This window comes from Hemitrygon akajei, chromosome 15 (assembly GCF_048418815.1).
Source record: "Hemitrygon akajei chromosome 15, sHemAka1.3, whole genome shotgun sequence".
NCBI classification, from domain to species: domain Eukaryota; kingdom Metazoa; phylum Chordata; class Chondrichthyes; order Myliobatiformes; family Dasyatidae; genus Hemitrygon; species Hemitrygon akajei.
Window position 1 is genome coordinate 3,208,395 of NC_133138.1, and position 24,340 is coordinate 3,232,734.

A 24,340-nucleotide genomic window follows, 5' to 3' on the forward strand; every position below is an offset into this window, starting at 1 on the left:
TTTAGAACAGGAAGAATCTTTTAGCCTGAGAGTAGTAAATCTGTGGAATGCTCTGTCACAGACTGCGGTGGAGGCCGAGTCCGTGGGTATATTTAAGGCGGAAGTTGATAGTTTCCTGATCGGTCAGGGCATTAGGATATAGTGAGAAGGCAGATGTATGGGGTTGAGTGGGATCTGCAGTCATCCATGATGGAACGGTAAAAACATAAAAACATACAGCACAATACAGGCCTTTCGGCCCACAAAGCTGTGCCGAACATGAACCTACCTTAGAACTACCTAGGCTTTACCCATAGCCCTCTATTTTTCTAAGCTCCATGTAGCCATCCAGGAGTCTCTTAAGACCCTATCATATCTGCCTCCACCACCGTCACCAGCAGCCCATTCCACACGCACACCACTCTCTGCGTAAAAAAAAAAACTTACCCCTGACATCTCCTCTGTACCTACTTCCAAGCACCTTAAAACTGGCCCTTCGTGCTAGCCATTTCAGCCCTGGGAAAAAGCCTCTGACTATCCACATGATCAATGCCTCTCATCATCTTATACACCTCTATCAGGTCACCTCTCATCCTCCGTTGCTCCAAGGAGAAAAGGCCGAGTTCACTCAACCTGTTCTCATAAGGCATGCTCCCCAATCCAGGTAACATCCTTGTAAATCTCCTCTGCACCCTTTCTATGGCTTCCACATCCTTCGTGTAGTGAGGCGACCAGAACTGAGCATGGTACTCCAAGTGGGGTCTGACCAGGGTCCTATTATAGCTGCAACATTACCTCTCGACTCCTAAACTCAATCCCATGATTGATGAAGGCCAATGTACCGTATGCTTTCTTAACCACAGAGTCAACCTGTGCAGCAGCTTTGAGTGTCCTATGGACTCGGACCCCAAGATCCCTCTGATCCTCCACATTGCCAGGAGTCTTAACATTAATACTATAATTAATGGAGAGTATTAATACCCTCCAATCATATTTGACCTACCAAAGTGAACCACCTCACACTTATCTGGGTTGAACTCCATCTGCCACTTCTCAGCCCAGTTTTTCATTCTATCAATGTCCCGCTGTAACCTCTGACAGCCCTCCACACTATCCACAACACCTCCAACCTTTGTGTATTCAGCAAATTTTACTAACCCATCCCTCCACTTCCTCATCCATATCTTTTATAAAAATCACTAAGAGTATGAGTCCCAGAACAGATCCCTGAGGTACACCAGTGGTCACCAACCTCCATGCAGAATATGACTTGTCTACAACCACTTTTTGCCGTCTGTGGGCAAGCCAGTTCTGGATCCACAAAATAATGTCCCTTGGATCCCATGCCTCCTTACTTTCTCAATAAACCCTGCATGGGGTACCTTAACAAATGCCTTGCTAAAATCCATATACACTACATCTACTATACTCCCTTCATCAATATGTTAAGTCACATCCTCAAAAAATTCAATCAGGCTCGTAAGGCAAAACCTGCCTTTGACAAAGCCATGCTGACTATTCCTAATCATATTATGCCTCTCCAAATGTTCATAAATCCTGCCTCTCAGGATCTTCTCCATCAACTTACCAACCACTGAAGTAAGAAACTGCTTTATATTTTTGGCTAGTTTGTCCTCATATTTCATCTTTTCCCTTCTTACAGCTTTTTTAGTTGCCTTTTGTTGGATTTTAAAAGCTTCCCAATCGTCCAACTTCCCACTCACTTTTGCTACCTTATATGCTCTTTCCGTGGCTTTTATGCAGTCCTTAACTTCCTTGGTCAGCCACGGTTGCCTGCCCCTGCCATTTGAGAACTACGACTTCTGTGGGACATATCTATCCTGTGCCTTGTGAACTATTCCCAGAAACTTCCGCCATCTCTGCTCTGCCATCATCCCCACCAGTATTCCCCTCCAATCCACCTGGGCAAGCTCCTCTCTCGTGCCTCTGTAATTCCCTATAATTCTATTGCAATTCTGATACATGTGTCCTATGCTTCTCCCTCTTGTATATCAGTATGAATTCAATCACATTATGATCACTGCCTCCTAAAGGTTCCTTTACATTAAGCTCCCTAATAAGATCTGGGTTAATTGCAACACCCGATCCAAGATAGCCTTTCCCCAAATACTCCCTGTGTGTCCGAGCAGAACTCTCCCACAGCTGACTGTACCTCAAGGTCGCTGTCACTGGAGTGTTTGAAAGAAGGTTTCTCTTTTTAAAGATTAGTCTTATTCCCGTCGTTGCCTGCAAAGAGTTTTTTCGTTTTCCTTGTGGAATGGGTTTCCTCCGGCCGCTCCGGTTTCCTCCCACATTCCAAACACTTCACTCAGAGGGTGGTGAGAGTGTGCAATGAGCTGCCAATATAAGTGGTGCACGCGAGCTCGATTTCGCTGCTTCTGAAGAGTTTGGATAGGAGGGGCATGGAGGGCTGTGGTCCTGGTGCAGGTTCAGCACAGACTAGGTGGGCTGAAAAGCCCATTTCTGTGACTGTGACATAGGAGCAGAACTAGGCCATCTGACCCATTGAATCTGTTCCGCCATTCAATCATGGCTGATCCTTTTTTTTTAATCTCCTCCTCAACCCCAGTTCCCAGCCTTCTCCCTGTAACCTTTGATGCCACAAGAACCTATCAGTCTCTGCCTTAAATAAACCAACGACCTGGCCTCCACAGCTGCCTGTGGCAACAGATTCCACAAATTCACCATCCTCTGGCTAAAGAAACTTCTCTGCATGTCTGTTTTGAAAGGGCACCCCTCTATCCTGAGGCTGTGCCCTCTTGTCCTAGACTCTCCCACCATGGGAAACATCCTTTCCACATCTACTCTGTCTAGGCCTTTCAACATTTGACAGGTTTCAATGAGATTCCCCCCTCATCCTTCTGAATTCCAGTGAGTACAGACCCAGAGCCATCAAAAGTTCCTCGTATGATAACCCTTTAATTCCTGGAATCATCCTTGTGAACCTCCTCTGGACCCTCCCCAATGCCAGCACATCGCTTCTGAGATGGGGGCCCAAAGCTGTTCACAGTATTCAAGGTGAGGCCTCACCACTGCCTTATGAAGCCTCAGCATCACATCCCTGCTCTTGTATTCTGGACCTCTTGAATGCTAACATGGTATTTGCCTTCCTCACCACTGACTCAACCTGCAAGTTAACCTTCAGGGTGTTCTGCACAGGGACTCCCAAGTCCATCAGCATCTCAGAATCCTGGATTTTCTCCCCATTTAGAAAATAGTCGGCATATTTATTTCTACTGCCAAAGTGCATGACCGTGCATTTTCCAGCATTGCATTTCATTGTGATGTACAGTTAGCAGGTTAATTGGTCACATGGGTGTAATCGGATGGCACAGGAGAGCCTGTTACCATGCTGTATCTCTAAGTAAGTTGTCACCTATAGATGTGTCACTTCCACTTGTTTAGCGCAGTCTGAGGGTTGTGCTGAGGGGAAGGGTAGCAGCTTGCAACTGTTGCCACACCTCTGGTGCAAACGTAGCATTCCCACAACTCACTAACCCCGACCCGTATTACTTTGGAATGTGGGAAGGAAGTGGAGCACTCGGAGGAAAAGTGCGCGGTCACAGGGAAAACGTAGAGGCAGAGGTGGGAATCACTCCGTTTGAAGCTAACCGCTGTACTACTGCGCTGCACAGAAGGCTGCACCATGAGCTTGTGTGGGAAGTGATAAACAGATTGGACAGCTAGAGAGCAGTGCACTCCACTGTAGGTGAGTGAAATTGGCTGAATGTTCTAACCTGATGCTTATGTCCTCGTGTTTCAGGCTACAGACTGCTGTTCCAGCCCGTTATCAAGCAGGTTGTGGATTTCTATCAGCCAACCTGCATAGTGCTCCAGGTAACATTCTTGCCATTTGCTAATTCACCAAAACCCATAGAGTAACAGCAAATCAGGATGGGTCCCTGCTGTTGCTGTCACTCCACCCGTGTCTCGAGTGAAGGGCATTTCCTCCTCCTCTTCTCCCATTCCATTCAACACACCTATTCTATGGTTACTTCTTGCCCCACATCAGCCCCCTCTGATGTACTCACTACACTGATCAGCCCACTCTGATCCATAATGTACTGGTTAGGCACAGGAGTACATTCAGCCAGAGACTCATTACACCGAGATGTAACACTGAGCGTCATAGGAAGTCATTCCTACCTGTGGCCATCAAACTTTACAACTCCTCCCTTGGAGTGTCAGACACCCTGAGCCAATAGTCTGGTTCTGGACTTATTTCCACTTGGCATGATTAACTTATTATTATTTAATTATTTATGGTTTTATATTGCTATATTTCTACACTATTCTTGGTTGGTGCAGCTGTAACGAAACCCAATTTCCCTCAGGATTAGGGTTAGGGTTACTAACCCAATAAAGTCTGTCTGTCTGTCTCTTCATTGCTGACACGGCTCATCCCAGTGTCCTGTTCTGTAGGCACTCATTTTCCTATGCCATTACTGGCCTCTCCTTGGAAACCTCGCTCTTGATTCCTTGCCTGGCTGTACTGGGGTCAGTCGTTCATCTGTGTGGAGCATCACATTTCAGAGCAGGCTTCTGACTTTTTGCTGTCGTAGCTCCATAAAACCCTGGTTAGGCCCCACTTGGAGTATTGTGTTCAGTTCTGGTTGCCTCATTGTATGAAGGATGCGGAAACTTTAGAGAGATTGCAGAGGAGATTTATCAGAATGCTGTCTGGGCATCAGTGTTTGGATCTCTCTCCCTGCCCTTCCAACTCACCTTCCCCCACTCCCTCTCCTCCTGCCCCTCCCCCTTTTCTAGTCCTCCTTTCTCTCCTTCACCTCTCTCTCTGTTCTGTGGGTGTCTGGGTTTCCAGGATGGAGATTTATGTGGCCATACCTGGCATTCTCTCCCTCGCCCTCACCTTTCCCCTCCCCTCCCCCCTTACCCCCTCTTTCCCTACCTCTCTCCCTCCCCTACTCTCCTGCCTTACCCTTCTCCCCCTCTGCCCTCTCCCCCCTCCGCCCTCTCCTCTTCTCCCCCCCGCCCTTCCCCCCTCTCTCCCTCTCTCCATTCCGAGGATTGCCGGTGGGTGTCAGGGTTTACAGGGGTGGGAATTCCCGTGGCCACCCCTGACATATCCCTCTCCCTCTCGCCACTCCGAGGTTCACCGGTGGGTGTCTGGGTTGGTGAATCATACGGCCGTTCCTGACGCTTGCCTCTTCTCTCTCTGTTGCAGTGCGGTGCGGATTCCCTCGGCTGTGATCGGCTCGGTTGTTTCAATCTCAGTATTAAAGGGCACGGGTAACTTTGACTTTTCCTGTTCTGCGTGCTGTGATCTGCACTGTGACCAGAGTCATCCTTGTCACAGAGTGATAGAACACTACAGCACAGAAACAGGCCCTTTGGCCTGTCTAGCTTATGCCAAGCTATTAACCTACCTCGTCCCATCGATTACACACAGGCCATGGACCTCCACACCCCTCCCATCCATGTACCCTTCTAAACTTCTCTTAAATGTTGTAATCAAACCCACTTCCACTGGCAGCTCATTCCACACTCACACCACCCTCTGAGTGACAAAGATCTACCACAGGTTCCCCTTAAATATTTAACCTTTCTCCTTAACCCGTGACCCCTAATTCTAGTCTCACCCAATCTCAGTGGAAAAAGCCTGCTTGCGTTTACCCTATCTATACCCCTCATGATTCTGTATACTGAAATCAAATTTCCCCTCATTCTCCAACACTCAAGGGAATAAAATGTTGACCTATTCAGCCTTTCCCCGTAACTCAGGCCCTCAGGTCCTGGTGACATCCTTATCATTTTTTTCAGTTGCAGTTGAATGCAGTCAGCATTGATTTAATTGGATGTTGTGAGCAGAAACGGGTGGTGGGGAGGCGGCGATGCTCACCTATAGGGTGTGATCTGTAGTATGGGTCATTGCAGAACGTCACAGAGCCCAAACCTGCAGTGTGGGTCATTACAGCACGTTACAGAGCCCAAACCTACAGTGTGGGTCATTACAGTACATTACAGAGCCCAAACCTGCAGTGTGGGTCATTACAGCACGTTACAGAGCCCAAACCTACAGTGTGGGTCATTACAGTACATTACAGAGCCCAAACCTGCAGTGTGGGTCATTACAATACATTACAGAGCCCAAACCTACAGTGTGGGTCATTACAGTACATTACAGAGCCCAAACCTGCAGTGTGGGTCATTGCAGAATGTTACAGAGCCCAAACCTGCAGTGTGGGTCATTACAGCACGTTACAGAGCCCAAACCTACAGTGTGGGTCATTACAGTACATTACAGAGCCCAAACCTGTAGTATGGGTCATTGCAGAACGTCACAGAGCCCAAACCTGCAGTGTGGGTCATTACAGCACGTTACAGAGCCCAAACCTACAGTGTGGGTCATTACAGTACATTACAGAGCCCAAACCTGCAGTGTGGGTCATTACAGCACGTTACAGAGCCCAAACCTACAGTGTGGGTCATTACAGTACATTACAGAGCCCAAACCTGCAGTGTGGGTCATTACAATACATTACAGAGCCCAAACCTACAGTGTGGGTCATTACAGTACATTACAGAGCCCAAACCTGCAGTGTGGGTCATTGCAGAATGTTACAGAGCCCAAACCTGCAGTGTGGGTCATTACAGCACGTTACAGAGCCCAAACCTACAGTGTGGGTCATTACAGTACATTACAGAGCCCAAACCTGCAGTGTGGGTCATTGCAGAATGTTACAGAGCCCAAACCTGCAGTGTGGGTCATTGCAGAACGTTACAGAGCCCAAACATACAGTGTGGGTCATTACAGTACATTACAGAGCCCAAACCTGCAGTGTGGGTCATTACAGCACGTTACAGAGCCCAAACCTACAGTGTGGGTCATTACAGTACATTACAGAGCCTAAACCTGCAGTGTGGGTCATTACAGTACATTACAGAGCCCAAACCTGCAGTGTGGGTCATTACAGCACGTTACAGAGCCCAAGCCTACAGTGTGGGTCATTACAGTACGTTACAGAGCCCAAACCTGCAGTGTGGGTCATTACATTACAGAGTCCAAATCTGCAGTATGCCCGCTATTTTTTAATTGGAGATGCAGTGTAGAACAGGTCTTTCCAGCCTTGCCACCCTGGCAACCCCCAATTTAACCCTAACCTAATCATGGGACAATTTACAATGACCAGTGGGAGGAAACCTACACATTCCACGGGAGGACGTACAGATTCCTTACAGACAACGTTAGAATTGTACTCAAACACTAACGCCCCAAGCTGACGTAGTGTCACGTTAACCATTGGCAATAATGGAGTTTGTTGTACTTGCAGGGACTGTGTGGAGTTTGTGAAGAGTTTCAATATCCCTCTGCTGGTGATGGGTGGCGGGGGCTATACTGTCCGCAACGTTGCCAGGTGCTGGTAAGTGCTGTCGGTTGAGTTTCAGGTTCAGATTCTTTTACTTATCACGTGTACATTGAAACATCCAATGAAATATGTTGTTTGGGGGGTGGGGTATCGTGGAACCGCTTAGTCGAGCACCTACGCTCTGTTCACCACAAAAGGTAGGATTTCCTGGTGGCTAATCATTCCACTCCCCATCCCCATCTCCATCGCTGAAGCTTTATACGACACTAGTCGGGCCGCATATTGTCAACGGTTTTGGGCCTCTTATCTCAGAAAGGATGTGTTGTCATTGGAGAGAGTCCAGAGGAGATTCACAAGGATTATTTTGAGAATGAAAGGGTTAACATATGAGGAGCGTTTGGCAGCTTTGGGCCTGTACTCACTGGAATTTAGAAGAATGTGGAGGCATCTCATTGAAGTCTACTGAATGTTGAAAGGAGTCGATAGGGTGGATGTGGAGAGGCATCCTCAAAATTGAGGGGCAACCTTTTAGAACAGAAGTAAGGAGGAATTTTTTTAGTCAAAGTGTGGTGAATCTGGAATGCTCTACCACAGACAGTGATGGAGGCCAAGTCCGTGGGTATGTTCAAAACAGAAGTTGATAGATTCCTGATTGGGCATACGAAGGGATATGTTGAAAGGGCAGGTATATGAGGTTGAATGGGATCAGGGATCAGCCGTGATGAAATGGTGGAGAAGACTCGATGGGCTGAATGGCCTCATTCTACTCTTATGTCCTATGGTCTTATTCTGACGTCTCGGTCCATGGTCTCACAATGAGATGACTCTCAGGTTGGAGAAGTAACATCTCAGACTCCACCTGGGTAGCCTCCAACCTGGTGGCATGAATATCGATTTCTCCAACTTCCAATAATTCCTTCCCCCTCTCCCTTCTCTCTTTTTCCATTCTTCATTCAGGTTCCCCTCTTACCCCTTCTCTTCACCTCCCTCTGGTTCCTCTCTCCCTTCCTTTTCTCACATGGTCCACTCTCCTCTCCTATCAGATTCCTCCTTCTTCAGTAATTTACCTTTTCCATCGATCAATTTAATATCAGAGAATATATACAGTCTACAACCTGAAATCCTCACTCTTCACAGACATCCACGAAACAGACAGAACAAAACCCAAAGAATGAATGACAGAAAAAAGTTTGAATCCCAAAGCCCCCCACCACCCACAATGCAAGCAGTAGCAAAGCCCTCAGAGACCATGGTCCAGAGTCCATCAGAAGCTACTGTCCAGAATCTAGTAGAAGCTACTACGAGATGCTGAAGTGCAGGCCACTCGATGAGTTCCAAAAGTGAGAACCCACCACCCGTGAAGAATGTAGTTTGAGTGCAGCTGTAGATCATAGTCTCCGACAAGACCCCAGCCACCTTGAAAAGGAGATTTAAACTGGTTCGCAAATGGATTCCAAGAAGTCACCCAGGTCTGCCATCTTTAGCTCCTCACAGCTTAGACAATAGGTACAGGAGTAGGCCATTTGGCCCTTTGAGCCAGCACTGCCATTCAATGTGATCATGGCTGATCATCCACAATCAGTACCCCGTTTCTGTGTTCTCTTCATATCCCTTGACTCCGCTATCTTTAAGAGCTCTATCTAACTCTTTCTAGCTTCTTACTTCATTCCCCTCCCACACTTTCCCCTCACTTGGTCTCAGCTATCACCTGCCAGTTTGTACTCTCCCCTCTCCCCTCCTCCTGGCTTCTTTTCCTTTCCGGTCCTGATGAAGGGTCTCGGCCTGAAACGTCAACTGTTTATTTCACTCCAAAGATGCTGCCTGACCTGCTGAGCTCCTCCAGCGTATTGTATGTGTTGCAAGCACATGATACATTGAAAAAGACAGGAGAAGCAGGCTCCCAGTGTGGTTGTTGGAAACCAGCTTTCTGTTCATTGTTCTCTCTCTCTCTCTCTCTCCTAGGACATTTGAAACTTCGTTACTGGTTGACGAGGAGATCAGCGATGAGCTGCCATATAACGGTAAGTTAACTGGTGTCAGAGGTGCTAAACAGGTAAAGTTAGAATGTAACCATTCAAACTAGGTTACCGATGAGCATCAAAACATAGTTAATGAGCAGTGGGGAATTCATTGCCACAGATGGCTGAGGAGGCCAAGTCACGACCATATTTAAAATGGAGATTCATGGGTTCTTGATGAGACCGAGCATCAAAAGCTAGCAGGAGAATGGGGTTGAATGGGATAATAAATCCGTGAGGATGGAATTGTGGAGCAGACGATGAGCTGAACGGTCTAAGTCTGCTCCTATGTATTATGGTCTTGTGGTCTAACGAATGCTGAGTTCCAGTGAGAGCCAGCACCAAATCTATCCTGGGAGTGGAATTGTGCCTGTGCTGTGGTCAATTTTGTCAGAGCTCGGAAGGGGGGATGAAGCACAGTGTGGTCAGCAACACCGGCAGTAACTCAACAACAGTCCTGATGAAGGGTCTTGGCCCAAAATGTTGACTGTTTATTCCCCTCTGTAGATGCTCCCTGACCTGCTGAGTTCCTCCAGCATTGTGTGTGTGTTACTCTGGATTTCCAGCATCTCAGAGTCTTTTGTGTTAACTCAACAATTCCCTCTTCCTCAGAGTACTTTGAATACTTTGCACCGGACTTCACGCTTCACCCGGATGTGAGCACCAGGATTGAGAACCAGAACACAAGGCAGGTTAGTGCTTGGCCCAAGTACCCAGCCTGTATCTGGTAGGTGGGACATTTTACTTGTGAAACTTGTACTTAGTGAGGTGAGAGATGTCAGTGCAGGAACATAAATGCTGTTTGGTTATCTTTTACCAAAGCGGGGACAGCATAGATCCGAGACAGTGGAGTTCCCTCCACACCATCCCATCACACACTCCTGGGGTCAGACAGGGTGAAACTCCCTCTACACCGTCCCATCACACACTCCCGGGGTCAGACACAGAGTGAATCTCCCTCCACACCGTCCCATCACACACTCCCGGGGTCAGACACAGAGTGAATCTCCCTCCACACCGTCCCATCACACACTCCCGGGGTCAGACACAGAGTGAAGCTCCCTCCACACCGTCCCATCACACACTCCCGGGGTCAGACACAGAGTGAATCTCCCTCCACACCATTCCATCGCACACTCCCAGGGTCAGACACAGTGAAGATCTCTCCACACCGTCCCATCACACACTCGCGGGATCAGACACAGAGTGAATCTCCCTCCACACCATCCCATCACGCACTCCTGGGGTAAGACACAGTGAAGATCTCTCTACACCATTCCATCACACGCTCCCAGGGTCAGACACAGTGAAGATCTCTCCACACCGTCCCATCACGCACTCCTGGGGTCAGACACAGTGAAGATCTCTCTACACCATTCCATCACACGCTCCCGGGGTCAGACACAGTGAAGATCTCTCCACACCATTCCGTCACACACTCCTGGGGTCAGACACAGAGTGAAGCTCCCTCCACACCGTCCCATCACACATTCCCGGGGTCAGACACGGAGTGAAGCTCCCTCCACACTGTCCTATCACACACTCCCGGGGTCAGACAAAGAGTGAAGGCATCTGACCTACAAAGGGTTGTGAGGACTGCTGAGATCATCAGGGACTCTCTTTCACCCATCAGAGATATTCATTAGAAGTGTTATATACAAGGTATACAAGGAAGCTAAAGCTAGTGGGAAGATAGAGGATTGGGAAACTTTTTAAAAATTGTGGAAGGAAACTAAGAAGGTCATGAGGAAGGAAAATATGAATTATGATTGGAAGCTGGCGAGTAATATCGAAGAAGATACTAAAAGCTTTTTTTAAGTATATAAAGAGTAAAAGAAAGTTGAGGGTAAATAGAAGACCAATAGAAAATGACGCTGAAGATATTGTAATGAGAGATACAGAGATGGCAGAGGAACTGAATGCTTATTTTGCATGTCTTCACAGTGGAAGACATCTGCAGTATACCAGACATTCAAGAGTATCAGGGAAGTGAAGTTTGTGCATTGAAAATTACGACTGAGAAGGTGCTCAGGAAGCTTAATGGTCTGAGGGTGGATAAATCTCCTGGACTTGATGGAATGCACCCTCGGGTTCTGAAGGAAGTAGCTGGAGAGATTGTGGAGGCATTAACGATGATCTTTCAAGAATCGATAGATTCTGCCATTGTACTGGATGACTGGAAAATTGTAATGTTACTCCACTACTAAAGACGGGTGGGATGCAGCAGAAAGGAAACTATAGACCTGTTAGCCTGATATCAGTGGTTGGGAAGTTGTTGAAATCAATTGTTAGGGATGAGATTACAGAGTACCTGGAGGCACATGACAAGATAAGCCAAAGCTAGCATGGTTCCCTGAAAGGAAAATCCTGACTGACAAAGATACTGCAATTCTTAGAGGGTGGACAAAAGAGATGCAGTAGATGTGGTGTACTTGGATTTTCAGAAGGCCTTTGACAAGGTGCTGTAAATGAGGCTGCTTAGAAAGATAAGAGCCCATGGAATTACAGGGAAGTTACTAGCATGGGTGGAGCATTGGCTGGTTGGCAGAAAATAGAGTAGGAACAAAGGGCCCTATTCTGGCTGGCTGCCGGTTGTCAGTGGAGTTCCACGGGGTCAGTGTTGGGACCGCTGCTTTTTACGATGTATGTGAGTGATTTGGATTATGGTATTAATGGATCTGTGGCTAAATTTGCCAATACTACAAAGATAGGTGGAGGAGCGGGTAGTGTTGAGGAAACAGAGAGCCTACAGGAGAATGAGAGGGGATGTTATAGAAACATTCCAAATGTTAAAAGGCCTGAACAGGTTAGATATGGCAAAGTTATTTCCCATGGTAGGAGAGTCTAGGACAAGAGGGCACAATTTCAGGATTGAAGGACATCCATTTAGAACAGAGATGTGGAGAAATTACTTTAGGCAGGGGGTGGTAAATCTGTGGAATTTGTTACCACGAGTGGCTGTGGAGGCCAAGTCATTGGGTGCATTTAAGGCAGAGATGGATAAGTTCTTGATTAGCCAGGGCATCAAAGGGTATTGGGAGAAGACAGGGGAGTTGGGATGATTGGAAGAATTGGATCAGCCCGTGACTGAATGGCAGAGCAGACTCGATGAGCTGAATGGCCTACTTCTGCTCCTATGTCTTATGGTCTTGTGTATGGCAGCGCTTAGCATCATCGGGGACTCTCTTTCACCCATCAGAGATATTCATTAGAAGTGCTATTTACGGCAGTGTTTAGCATCATGAATCATCCCCCCACCCCATCCATCCAGCAATCACATTGTCAGTGACACCCCCATCCGTCCAACAATCACATTGTCAGTGACCCCCCCATCCATCCGTCCAACAATCACATTGTCAGTGACCCCCCGATCCATCCGTCCAACAATCACATTGTCAGTGACCTCCCCATCCATCCGTCCAACAATCACATTGTCAGTGACCCCCCCATCCATCCGTCCAACAATCACATTGTCAATGACCACCCCATCCATCCGTCCAACAATCACATTGTCAGTGACCCCCCCATCCATCCGTCCAGCAATCACATTGTCAGTGACCCCCCCATCCATCCATCCAACAATCACATTGTCAGTGACCCCATCCATCCATCCAACAATCACATTGTCAGTGACCCCCCCCATCCATCCGTCCAACAATCACATTGTCAGTGACCCCCCCATCCATCCAGCAATCACATTGTCAGTGACCCCCCCATCCGTCCAACAATCACATTGTCAGTGACCCCCCCCATCCGTCCATCCAACAATCACATTGTCAGTGACCCTCCCATCCATCCGTCCAACAATCACATTGTCAGTGACCCCCCCATCCATCCGTCCAACAATCACATTGTCAGTGACCCCCTCATCCATCCGTCCAACAATCACATTGTCAGTGACCCCCCGATCCATCCGTCCAACAATCACATTGTCAGTGACCCCCTCATCCATCCGTCCAGCAATCACATTGTCAGTGACCCCCCCATCCATCCGTCCAACAATCACATTGTCAGTGACCTCCCCATCCATCCGTCCAACAATCACATTGTCAGTGACCCCCCCATCCATCCGTCCAACAATCACATTGTCAGTGACCACCCCATCCATCCAACAATCACATTGTCAGTGACCCCACCATCCATCCGTCCAACAATCACATTGTCAGTGACCCTCCCATCCGTCCAACAATCACATTGTCAGTGACCCCATCCATCCGTCCAGCAATCACATTGTCAGTGACCCCCCCCATCCATCCGTCCAACAATCACATTGTCAGTGACCCCCCCATCCATCCAACAATCACATTGTCAGTGACCCCCCCATCCATCCGTCCAACAATCACATTGTCAGTGACCACCCCCGATCCATCCGTCCAACAATCACATTGTCAGTGACCACCCCCCATCCATCCGTCCAACAATCACATTGTCAGTGACCCCCCCCATCCATCTGTCCAGCAATCACATTGTCAGTGACCCCCCGATCCATCCAACAATCACATTGTCAGTGACCCCCCCATCCATCCGTCCAACAATCACATTGTCAGTGACCACCCCCGATCCATCCGTCCAACAATCACATTGTCAGTGACCCCCCCATCCATCCGTCCAACAATCACATTGTCAGTGACCACCCCCGATCCATCCGTCCAACAATCACATTGTCAGTGACCCCCCCATCCATCCGTCCAACAATCACATTGTCAGTGACCACCCCCGATCCATCCGTCCAACAATCACATTGTTCGTGACCCCCCCATCCATCCGTCCAACAATCACATTGTCAGTGACCCCCCCCATCCATCCGTCCAACAATCACAGTGTCAGTGACCCCCCCATCCATCCAACAATCACATTGTCAGTGACCCCCCCATCCATCCAACAATCACATTGTCAGTGACCCCACCATCCATCCGTCCAACAATCACATTGTCAGTGACCCCCCCATCCATCCAACAATCACATTGTCAGTGACCCCACCATCCATCCGTCCAACAATCACATTGTCAGTGACCCCCCCATCCATCCGTCCAACAATCACATTGTCAGTGACCCCCCCATCCGTCCAACAATCACATTGTCAGTGACCCCCCCATCCATCCGTCCAACAATCACATTGTCAGTGAACCCCCCATCCATCCGTCCAACAATCACATTGTCAGTGACCCCCCCATCCATCCAACAATCACATTGTCAGTGACCCCACCATCCATCCGTCCAACAATCACATTGTCAGTGACCCCCCCATCCGTCCAACAATCACATTGTCAGTGACCCCCCCATCCGTCCAACAATCACATTGTCAGTGACCCCCCCATCCATCCAACAATCACATTGTCAGTGACCCCCCCATCCATCCATCCAACAATCACATTGTCAGTGACCCCCCCATCCATCCAACAATCACATTGTCAGTGACCCCCCCATCCATCCATCCAACAATCACATTGTCAGTGACCCCCCCATCCATCCGTCCAACAATCACATTGTCAGTGAACCCCCTCATCCATCCGTCCAACAATCACATTGTCAGTGACCCCCCCATCCATCCGTCCAGCAATCACATTGTCAGTGACCCCCCCATCCATCCGTCCAACAATCACATTGTCAGTGACCCCCCCCATCCATCCGTCCAGCAATCACATTGTCAGTGACCCCCCGATCCATCCAACAATCACATTGTCAGTGACCCCCCCATCCATCCATCCAACAATCACATTGTCAGTGACCCCCCCATCCATCCGTCCAACAATCACATTGTCAGTGACCCCCCCATCCATCCGTCCAACAATCACATTGTCAGTGACCCCCCCATCCATCCAACAATCACATTGTCAGTGACCCCCCCATCCATCCATCCAACAATCACATTGTCAGTGACCCCCCCATCCATCCAACAATCACATTGTCAGTGACCCCACCATCCATCCAACAATCACATTGTCAGTGACCCCACCATCCATCCAACAATCACATTGTCAGTGACCCCACCATCCATCCAACAATCACATTGTCAGTGACCCCCCCATCCATCCAACAATCACATTGTCAGTGACCCCCCCCATCCGTCCAACAATCACATTGTCAGTGACCCCCCCCATCCGTCCTACAATCACATTGTCAGTGACCCCCCCATCCATCCAACAATCACATTGTCAGTGACCCCCCCATCCATCCATCCAACAATCACATTGTCAGTGACCCCCTCATCCATCCGTCCAACAATCACATTGTCAGTGACCCCCCCATCCATCCAACAATCACATTGTCAGTGACCCCCCCATCCATCCAACAATCACATTGTCAGTGACCCCCCCCATCCGTCCTACAATCACATTGTCAGTGACCCCCCCATCCATCCGTCCAACAATCATATTGTCAGTGACCCCCTCATCCATCCGTCCAACAATCACATTGTCAGTGACCCCCCCATCCATCCGTCCAACAATCACATTGTCAGTGACCCCCCCATCCATCCAACAATCACATTGTCAGTGACCCCCCCATCCATCCATCCAACAATCACATTGTCAGTGACCCCATCCATCCGTCCAACAATCACATTGTCAGTGACCCCCCCATCCATCCGTCCAACAATCACATTGTCAGTGACCCCCCCATCCATCCAACAATCACATTGTCAGTGACCCCCCCATCCATCCATCCAACAATCACATTGTCAGTGACCCCATCCATCCGTCCAACAATCACATTGTCAGTGACCCCCCCATCCATCCGTCCAACAATCACATTGTCAGTGACCCCATCCATCCGTCCAACAATCACATTGTCAGTGACCCCCCCATCCATCCGTCCAACAATCACATTGTCAGTGACCCCCCCATCCATCCGTCCAACAATCACATTGTCAGTGACCCCATCCATCCGTCCAACAATCACATTGTCAGTGACCCCATCCATCCGTCCAACAATCACATTGTCAGTGACCCCCCCATCCATCCGTCCAACAATCACATTGTCAGTGACCCCCCCCATCCATCCATCCTACAATCACATTGTCAGTGACCCCCCCATCCATCCATCCAACAATCACATTGTCAGTGACCCCATCCATCCATCCAACAATCACATTGTCAGTGACCCCCCCCATCCATCCGTCCAGCAATCACATTGTCAGTGACCCCCCCATCCATCCATCCAACAATCACATTGTCAGTGACCCCCCCATCCATCCGTCCAACAATCACATTGTCAGTGACCCCCTCATCCATCCAACAATCACATTGTCAGTGACCCCCCCATCCATCCGTCCAACAATCACATTGTCAGTGACCCCCCCCCCCCCCCCCCATCGGTCCAACAATCGCTGATGACCTCCCATCCAGCAGGCGATACCGTGCCATTAGGACAAGAACTGTTAGGATGGGTAACAGTTTCTTCCCCCAGACTCAGAGTACTGTACTCCCTGCCAGCACCCAGATCTTGTCAACAATGCCAACATTGTTGTACTGTTTACTTTTTAACTTTACCCTTATTATCTGTTAACGTATTTGTGATGATATTACTTTGGGTTGTCTGTGTGAGTTATATGTCCTGTTGTGCACCTTGGTCCGGTGGAATATTGTTCTTGAGGTGGGACTGTCTGCATGTGAGGCTGGGTTGTGAAGCGCTGGCTGATGGCAGCGTTCCTGATCAGAACGTTGTATTGTAGTACCTCGATCAGATTCGGCAGACCATCTTTGAGAATCTGAAAATGCTGAATCACGCACCCAGTGTTCAAATCCACGACGTTCCCTCGGACCTCCTGAGCTACGAACGGAGTGATGAGCCAGACCCTGAGGAGCGTGGGTCTGAGGACAACTACAACAGGTGGGTGCTACAGGAGGCCCAATAATCCATCCCATCCCCACTCAGACACCGAGAAACTCCCCGCATCCCTCGATAGCTCACCCAATCCCAACAAATTAGCTTCCGAGGACAACCCTTGCTGGGGTTTTTCCCCCATACCTTGTACCCATCCTACTGATTCCTTCCATCTTTCCATGTTATCCTTGTATGACACTGAAATTTGTAATTCTCTCCACCTTCTCCTTCGGCCTTACATGGTGAAACTATTAGATAGGCTCATCGGTAATTTGGCCCATCGAACCTGCTCCTCCATTTCATCATGATTGATCCATTTTCCCTCTTAGCCCCAATCTCCTGTCTTCTTCCTGTATCCCTTCATGCCCTGACCAATCAAGAATCTATCAACCTCTGCCTTAAATATACATAATGACGGTGTCCACTGCCACCTGAGGTAACGAATTTCACAGATTCACCACTCACTGGGTGAAGAAACTCCTCCTCATCTCCATTCTAAATGTATGTCCCTCTGTTCTGAGGCTGTCCCCTCTGGTCTTAGACTCTCCCATCATAAGAAACATCCTCTCCAAATCTACTCTATCAAGGTCTTTTAACATTTCATAGGTTTCAATGAGATCCTCCCTCATTTTTTTTAAATTCCACTAAGTACAGGCCCAGAGTCATCAAACGCTTCTCAAATGACAAGCCTTTCAATCCCGGAATCATTTTCATGAACCTCCTATGATCCCTCTCCAATGTTAGCACATACTTTCTTAGATAAAGGGCCCAAAAATATTCACAATACCAGTGCTTTATAAAGTCTCAACATTACATCCTTGCTTTTATATTCTCGTCCTCTTGAAATAAATGTTAACATAGCACTTCCCTTCCTCACCACCAACTCAACCTACAATTTAACCTTTAGGGAATCCTGCACGAGGATTCCAATGTCCCTTTGCTCCTCAGACTTCCATTTCTTCTACCAAAGTGCAAGACCATACACTTCCTGACACTATTCCATCTGCCATTTCTTTGCCCATTCTCCTAATCTGTCAAAAACCTCTTGTAGACTTGCTATTTCCTCAAAACTACCTGCCTCTCCACCTATCTTCGTATGGTCCACAAACCTGACTACAAAGCCATCAATTCTATCATTTGTGTTACTGACATAAAGTGTAAAAATAAGCGGTCCCAACACAGACCCCTGTAGAACACCACTAGTCACCGGCAGCCAACCAGAAAAGGCCCCATTTATTCCCACACTTTGCCTCCTGCCAATCAGCCACTGCTTTATCCATGCTAGAATCTTCTGCGTGTACCATCAGCTCTTAACTGTTAAGCAGCTTCTCGTGGCATCTTGTCAAAGGCCTTCTGAAAATCCGGAATCTGCTGATTCTCCATTGTCTATCCTGCTTGTTATTTCTTCAATGAATTTTAACAGATTTGTTAGACAAGATTTTTCCCTTGAGGAACCCATAAAGATTACAGCCTATTTTATCATGTTACTGCAAATACCTCAAAACCACGTCCTTAACAATCAATTTCAACATCTTCCCAATCACTGAGGTCAGACTAACTGGTCTGCAGTTTCCTTTCTTCTGCCTCCCACACTTCATGAAGAGTTGAATGACATTTGCAATTTTCAATTCCTCTGGAACTATGCCAGAATCAATTGATTCTTAATAGATCTTTACCATGACCTCCATAATCTCTTCAGCCACCTCTTTCAGAACCCTGGGGTGTAGTCCATCTGGTCCAGGTGACGGATCTACCTTCAGACTTTCCAGTATTTACCATCACCTCTCTTTTACACTTTATGTATCTGAAGAAACTTTTGTTTTCCTCTTCAATATTATTGGCTAGCTTACCTTTGTATTCCATCTTTTCCTTTCTTCCTTTATGACTTTTTTTGAGTTGCCTTCTGCTGGTTTTTAAAAGCTTCCTAATCCTCTAACTTCCCACTAATTTTTGCTCTATTATATGCCCTCTCTTTGGTTTTTATGTTGGCTTTAACTTCTCATCAGCCACAGTTGTGTCATACCGCCTTTAGAATACTTCTTCCTCTTCGTGATGTATATATCTTGCACCTTCTGAATTGCTCCCAGAAATTCCAGCCATTGCTTCTCTGTAGTCATCCCTGCTAGCGTTCCTTTCCAATCAGTTTTGGCCAACTCCTCTCTCATGCCTCTGTAATTCCCTTTACTCCACTGTAATGCTGATACAGCTGACTTCAGCTTCTCCCTTTCACATTGCAGGATGAATTTTACCATCACTGGCCCCAAAGGGTTCCTTTAATTTAAGCTCACTAAGCATTCTAGTTCATTTCACAACAGCTGGACCAGTATAGCTGATCCCCTAGTGGGCTCAACAACGAGTTGTTTGTGGGCATTCCTTCTCTTAGGATGCAGTACCAACTTGATTTTCCTAAACTCCTTGCATATTGAAATCCCCCATGAGTATCGTAACATTGCCCTTTTGACGTGTGGATTCTCTATCTCCCATTGTAATTTGTAGACCATATCTTTACTGCTGTCTGGAACTTCTGTTAGGGTCTTTTTTTACCCTCGTCAACACCTTCCAACTCTATGTCACCTCTTTCTAATGATTTTTTTTTACCAACTGAGCCATGCTACCCCCTGCCTTCCTGCATCCTTTCCATACAATCTGTATCCTTGGACGTGAAGCTCCCAGCTATAATCTTCTTTCAGCCACGATTCAGTGATGCCCACATCGTCATACATGGTAATCTGTAACTGTGCTACAAGTTCATCCACCTTAATCCATATACGGTGCACATTCAAATTTAACACCTTCAGTCCTGTATTCACCTTTTTTGATTTTGTCCGCCTTTTACATTGCAACTCATCCTGTTGACTGCAATTCTGCCCTATCAGCCTCTCCTGCTAGCAGTCTCACTACACACTGCCTTTGCACTTGCACTCCAGTTCCCATCCCCTGCCAATTAGTTCAAACACTCCTGAACAATGCAAGCAGACCTGCCCACAAGAATGTTAGTCCTGCTGGGGTTTTTGTGTAAACCATCCCTTTTATACAGGTCATACCTTCCCCAGAATAGCTCCCAGTGATCCACAAATCTGAACCCGTGGTCCATGTAACAACTCCTCAGCCTCGCCGTCATCTGCCAAATCATCCAATTACCCTCACTGGCATGTGGCACGAGCGGCAATCCAAAAATGACTACCTTAGAGGGAAGGGTTAGATTGAATTTCGAGCGCTGGGCTGTAATGTTCTGTATCGTCTGTCCTAGGCCTGACGCTGGCAACGAATTTTACGATGGTGACCATGATAATGATAAGGAGAGTGATGTGGAAATCTGAAGACCAGATCTGTGGCTTTCCGTCCCATAGAGCAGAGGCTGAGCGTCTCTCGTCTGCCCCTGAAACAGGTGGTCATTCCCCAGCCCCTGGACCCTTTGAGTTTGCTGTTTGGTTCTTTCGCCTAGCGGGGGAGGAGAATTTGTTGGTTGGAATCGCTGGCACTCTGCTGTGGGGCGTGTGGGCAGTTTACATCATCCATTCAGATACCAACAGTTGGTTTTAGACACCAAGCATCGCATCAAGGGGTTCAGGGTTTAAGTCGCTGACACTGAGAATCACCGGATCTGCAGCGTGGGACAGCCGTTCTTTCTCATCAGGGTAATTGAGCCTGGAAGGTAATCCAGAGATTCTGAGGTGTTGTCGGTACCCTGACCCCACCTTCCCTCACAGACATGCGAGTCATTAATGTCCTTTCTGGAATTGCATTATTTTAAGCAACACACTGAAAATGCTTGAGGAGCTCAAGTCAGGTGGCATCAATGGAGGAGAGTAAGCTATCTCTTTTTCCAGTCCCCATTCACCCCTCTTCTCACTTGCCCATCATCTCTGCTGGTGCCCCTCCTGCTTCCCTTTCTCCCATGGTCTACAGATTCCTCCTCCTTCAGCCCTTTACCTTTTCCACTCCACACCTCCCAGCTTCTTACTTCATCCCCCTCCTGGCTTCACTTATCACCTTCTGTCTTGTCCACCTTCCAGTCCTGAAGGGTCTCATCCCGCAAAGTTGACTGTTTATTCCTCTCCACAGATGCTGCCTGACCACCGAGTTCCTCCTGCGTTGTGTGTGTGGCTCCACATTTCTCATTTCTCTGACAATTTCAATGACACCATCCTGAGAATACAGTGGAGTTGTACAATAAATGAGAACATACTCTGAAAGTTCTGAGTCACCAGGCAGAGTTCAGCCATGTGTAGACCACTCAGTGTGTGAGGGAAGACAGTGAGGCTACTGTCTGGAAGCATTTCATGTCGGAATTACATAGCAAGACATTGGTCTGCAAGGTTTGGGGTATCTGTGTCACATTCGTGAGTTGGGTGTGTTAGCAAACTGTGATCAAGTTCAAATCATCTGACAGCAGCAATACACATCGCCCAGTGAGCATTTTATTCTGTCGTTTAGCTTGTGTAAATAAACCAGGGTTGTCTATTTGTAAAACAATTCATTTTCACATTAAAATGCTTTTAATAACTTGTTAAACTTTTGGTCATAGTTCACATATGAGATCTTAGAACTTCAGTAATTTAATTGGCTTTATTGGTCACATAGTCTTAAAACCAGTCATTTTGGGCGGGGGGGGGGGGGGTCTCGTCAGACATCGTTGGCAGCTCACCTAGAAGGAAATTTTTTTTATCTGAAACCTGCGCTGCCCTGCACCTATACCCACTCATGGGGAAGTGTAAACACTGAGGAAAATTCCGGAGCTGGAGTCCCTACATTGAGTTCCTGCGTCACTGCTGGCCCCAAAATGTACCCATCTCTGCCGTTCCTTCAGATTCATCAGCGGTGTGGAGAGGGGAGCCTGCTGCTCTCCAAATACCACCCATCTTGTCCAGAGGTATTCACCCAGTGCCATGGATCAACACCGAGACCACCCATCCAAGCTTCTCTTCAATGTTGCCATTGAACCCACATCTGCCACTTCCACTGGCCGAGCATTTCACTTTTCATCCTTGACCCATGACCTCTATTCTCGTCTCACCCTACTCAGCAGACAAGGTATGACTGTTCTTAGTTAAATTAGTTGATTTATTTTCACTTAATGTAACCAGAGAACGGGCAGATTTGCTGAGTTCCCAAAGCCGGGATAGGATTCTGGTTTGCACAAATTTGCACCAGGTGCTGGAGGAGAGTCTCATCGTACAAGGGCCCTCTGCAGGTGGCGTCTGCTGAACACGAGCCCTCTGGCTGGAGAGCAGCACTATTGTGGAGGGGCCCTGTGAGGCAGACTTGCCTTCAGTTGAGGCTGTGCATTCAGAGTGCCCTTCCCTGGGGAGGGGGAAGGCCCGAAAGAGCAGAGATCACCTGTGGGTGGAGGGTCACTAGTGAACTGTTGCCTCAATCACAGACAAATTTAGATCTAGGAATAACAGTGCATAGTTCCCCGAAGGTGGAGTCTCATGTAGATAGGGTGGTGACGCTGGCCTTTATAAATCAGAGCATTGAGTACAGAAGTTGGGATGTAATGTTAAAATTGTACAAGGCATTGGTAAGGCCAAATTTGGAATATTGTGTACAGTTCTGGTCACCGAATTATAGGAAAGATATCAATAAATTAGAGAGAGTGCAGAGACGATTTACTAGGATGTTACCTGGGTTTCAGCACTTAAGTTACAGAGAAAGGTTGAACAAGTTAGGTCTCTATTCATTGGAGCGTAGAAGGTTGAGGGGGGATTTGATCGAGGTATTTAAAATGTTGAGAGGGATAGATAGAGTTGACGTGAATAGGCTGTTTCCATTGAGAGTAGGGGAGATTCAAACGAGAGGACATGATTTGAGAGTTAAGGGGCAAAAGTTTAAGGGAAACACGAGGGGGTATTTCTTTACTCAGAGAGTGATAGCTGTGTGGAATGAGCTTCCTGTAGAAGTAGTAGAGGCCAGTTCAGTTGTGTCATTTAAGGTAAAATTGGATAGGTATATGGACAGGAAAGGAGTGGAGGGTTATGGGCTGAGTGCGGGTAGGTGGGACTAGGTGAGATTAAGAGGAGGGCCGGAATGGCCTGTTTCCGTGCTGTGATTGTTATATGGTTAAATGTTGTGCCGAGCAATGTCTGGCTCTGGAGCAACCCTACATCAGCATCCAAACATCAGTGAGCTGCCTGTTGAGAGTGTCCAGTACTGGGCGGGTGGTGGTGAAGATGGGTAAGACTTACCCTACCCTGATTCAGGACGTGGCTCTGGGATCCAGGGGTGGGGTCTCCCTCTGTCACCGATCTGGGTGGGGGTGGGGGGTCTCCTGTCACTGATCTGGGTGGGGGTGGGGGGGTCTCCCTCTGTCACCGATCTGGGTGAGGGTGGGGGGTCTCCTGTCACTGATCTGGGTGGGGGTGGGGGGGGTCTCCCTCTGTCACCGATCTGGGTGGGGGTGGGGGGGTCTCCCTCCGTCACTGATCTGGGTGGGGGTGGGGGGGGTCTCCCTCTGTCACCGATCTGGGTGGGGGTGGGGGGTCTCCTGTCACTGATCTGGGTGGGGGTGGGGGGGGTCTCCCTCTGTCACTGATCTGGGTGGGGGTCACCGTCACCGATCTGGGTGGGGGTGGGGGGGGGTCTCCCTCCATCACCGATCTGGGTGGGGGTGGGATGGGGGTCTCCCTCTGTCACCGATCTGGGTGGGGGTGGGGGGTTCTCCCGTCACCGATCTGGGTGGGGGTGGGGGGGGTCTCCCTCCGTCACTGATCTGGGTGGGGGTGGGGGTCTCCCTCTGTCACCGATCTGGGTGGGGGTGGGGGGTTCTCCCGTCACCGATCTGGGTGGGGGTGGGGGTCTCCCTCTGTCACCGATCTGGGTGGGGGTGGGGGGTTCTCCCGTCACTGATCTGGGTGCGGGGGGTATCCTGTCACTGATCTGGGTGGGGTCTCCCTCCGTCACCGATCTGGGTGGGGGGTCTCCCTCTGTCACCGATCTGGGTGGGGGGTCTCCCTCTGTCACCGATCTGGGTGGGGGTGGGGGGTTCTCCCGTCACCAATCTGGGTGGGGGTGGGGGGTTCTCCCTCTGTCACCGATCTGGGTGGGGGTGGGGGGGTTCTCCCATCACTGATCTGGGTGGGGGTGGGGGGGTCTCCCTCCGTCACCTATCTGGGTGGGGGGTCTCCCTCCGTCACCGATCTGGGTGGGGGTGGGGGGTTCTCCCATCAC

General features: G+C 48.5%; 1 protein-coding gene across 1 annotated transcript in view; it reads left to right on the forward strand.

Moving 5' to 3' along the window:
* The window catches only part of hdac3 (histone deacetylase 3), a 64,261-nt gene extending 42,576 nt beyond the window's left edge, over positions 1-21,685 (forward strand). The window contains exons 9-15 of the mRNA XM_073067059.1: positions 3,764-3,837; positions 5,186-5,250; positions 7,293-7,382; positions 9,291-9,349; positions 9,959-10,038; positions 17,019-17,176; positions 20,421-21,685. Coding sequence (XP_072923160.1) covers positions 3,764-3,837; positions 5,186-5,250; positions 7,293-7,382; positions 9,291-9,349; positions 9,959-10,038; positions 17,019-17,176; positions 20,421-20,490 — 596 coding nt within the window. The 3' untranslated portion in view covers positions 20,491-21,685. The remainder of the gene's footprint in view (positions 1-3,763; positions 3,838-5,185; positions 5,251-7,292; positions 7,383-9,290; positions 9,350-9,958; positions 10,039-17,018; positions 17,177-20,420) is intronic.
* The last annotated feature ends 2,655 nt before the right edge of the window (positions 21,686-24,340 follow it).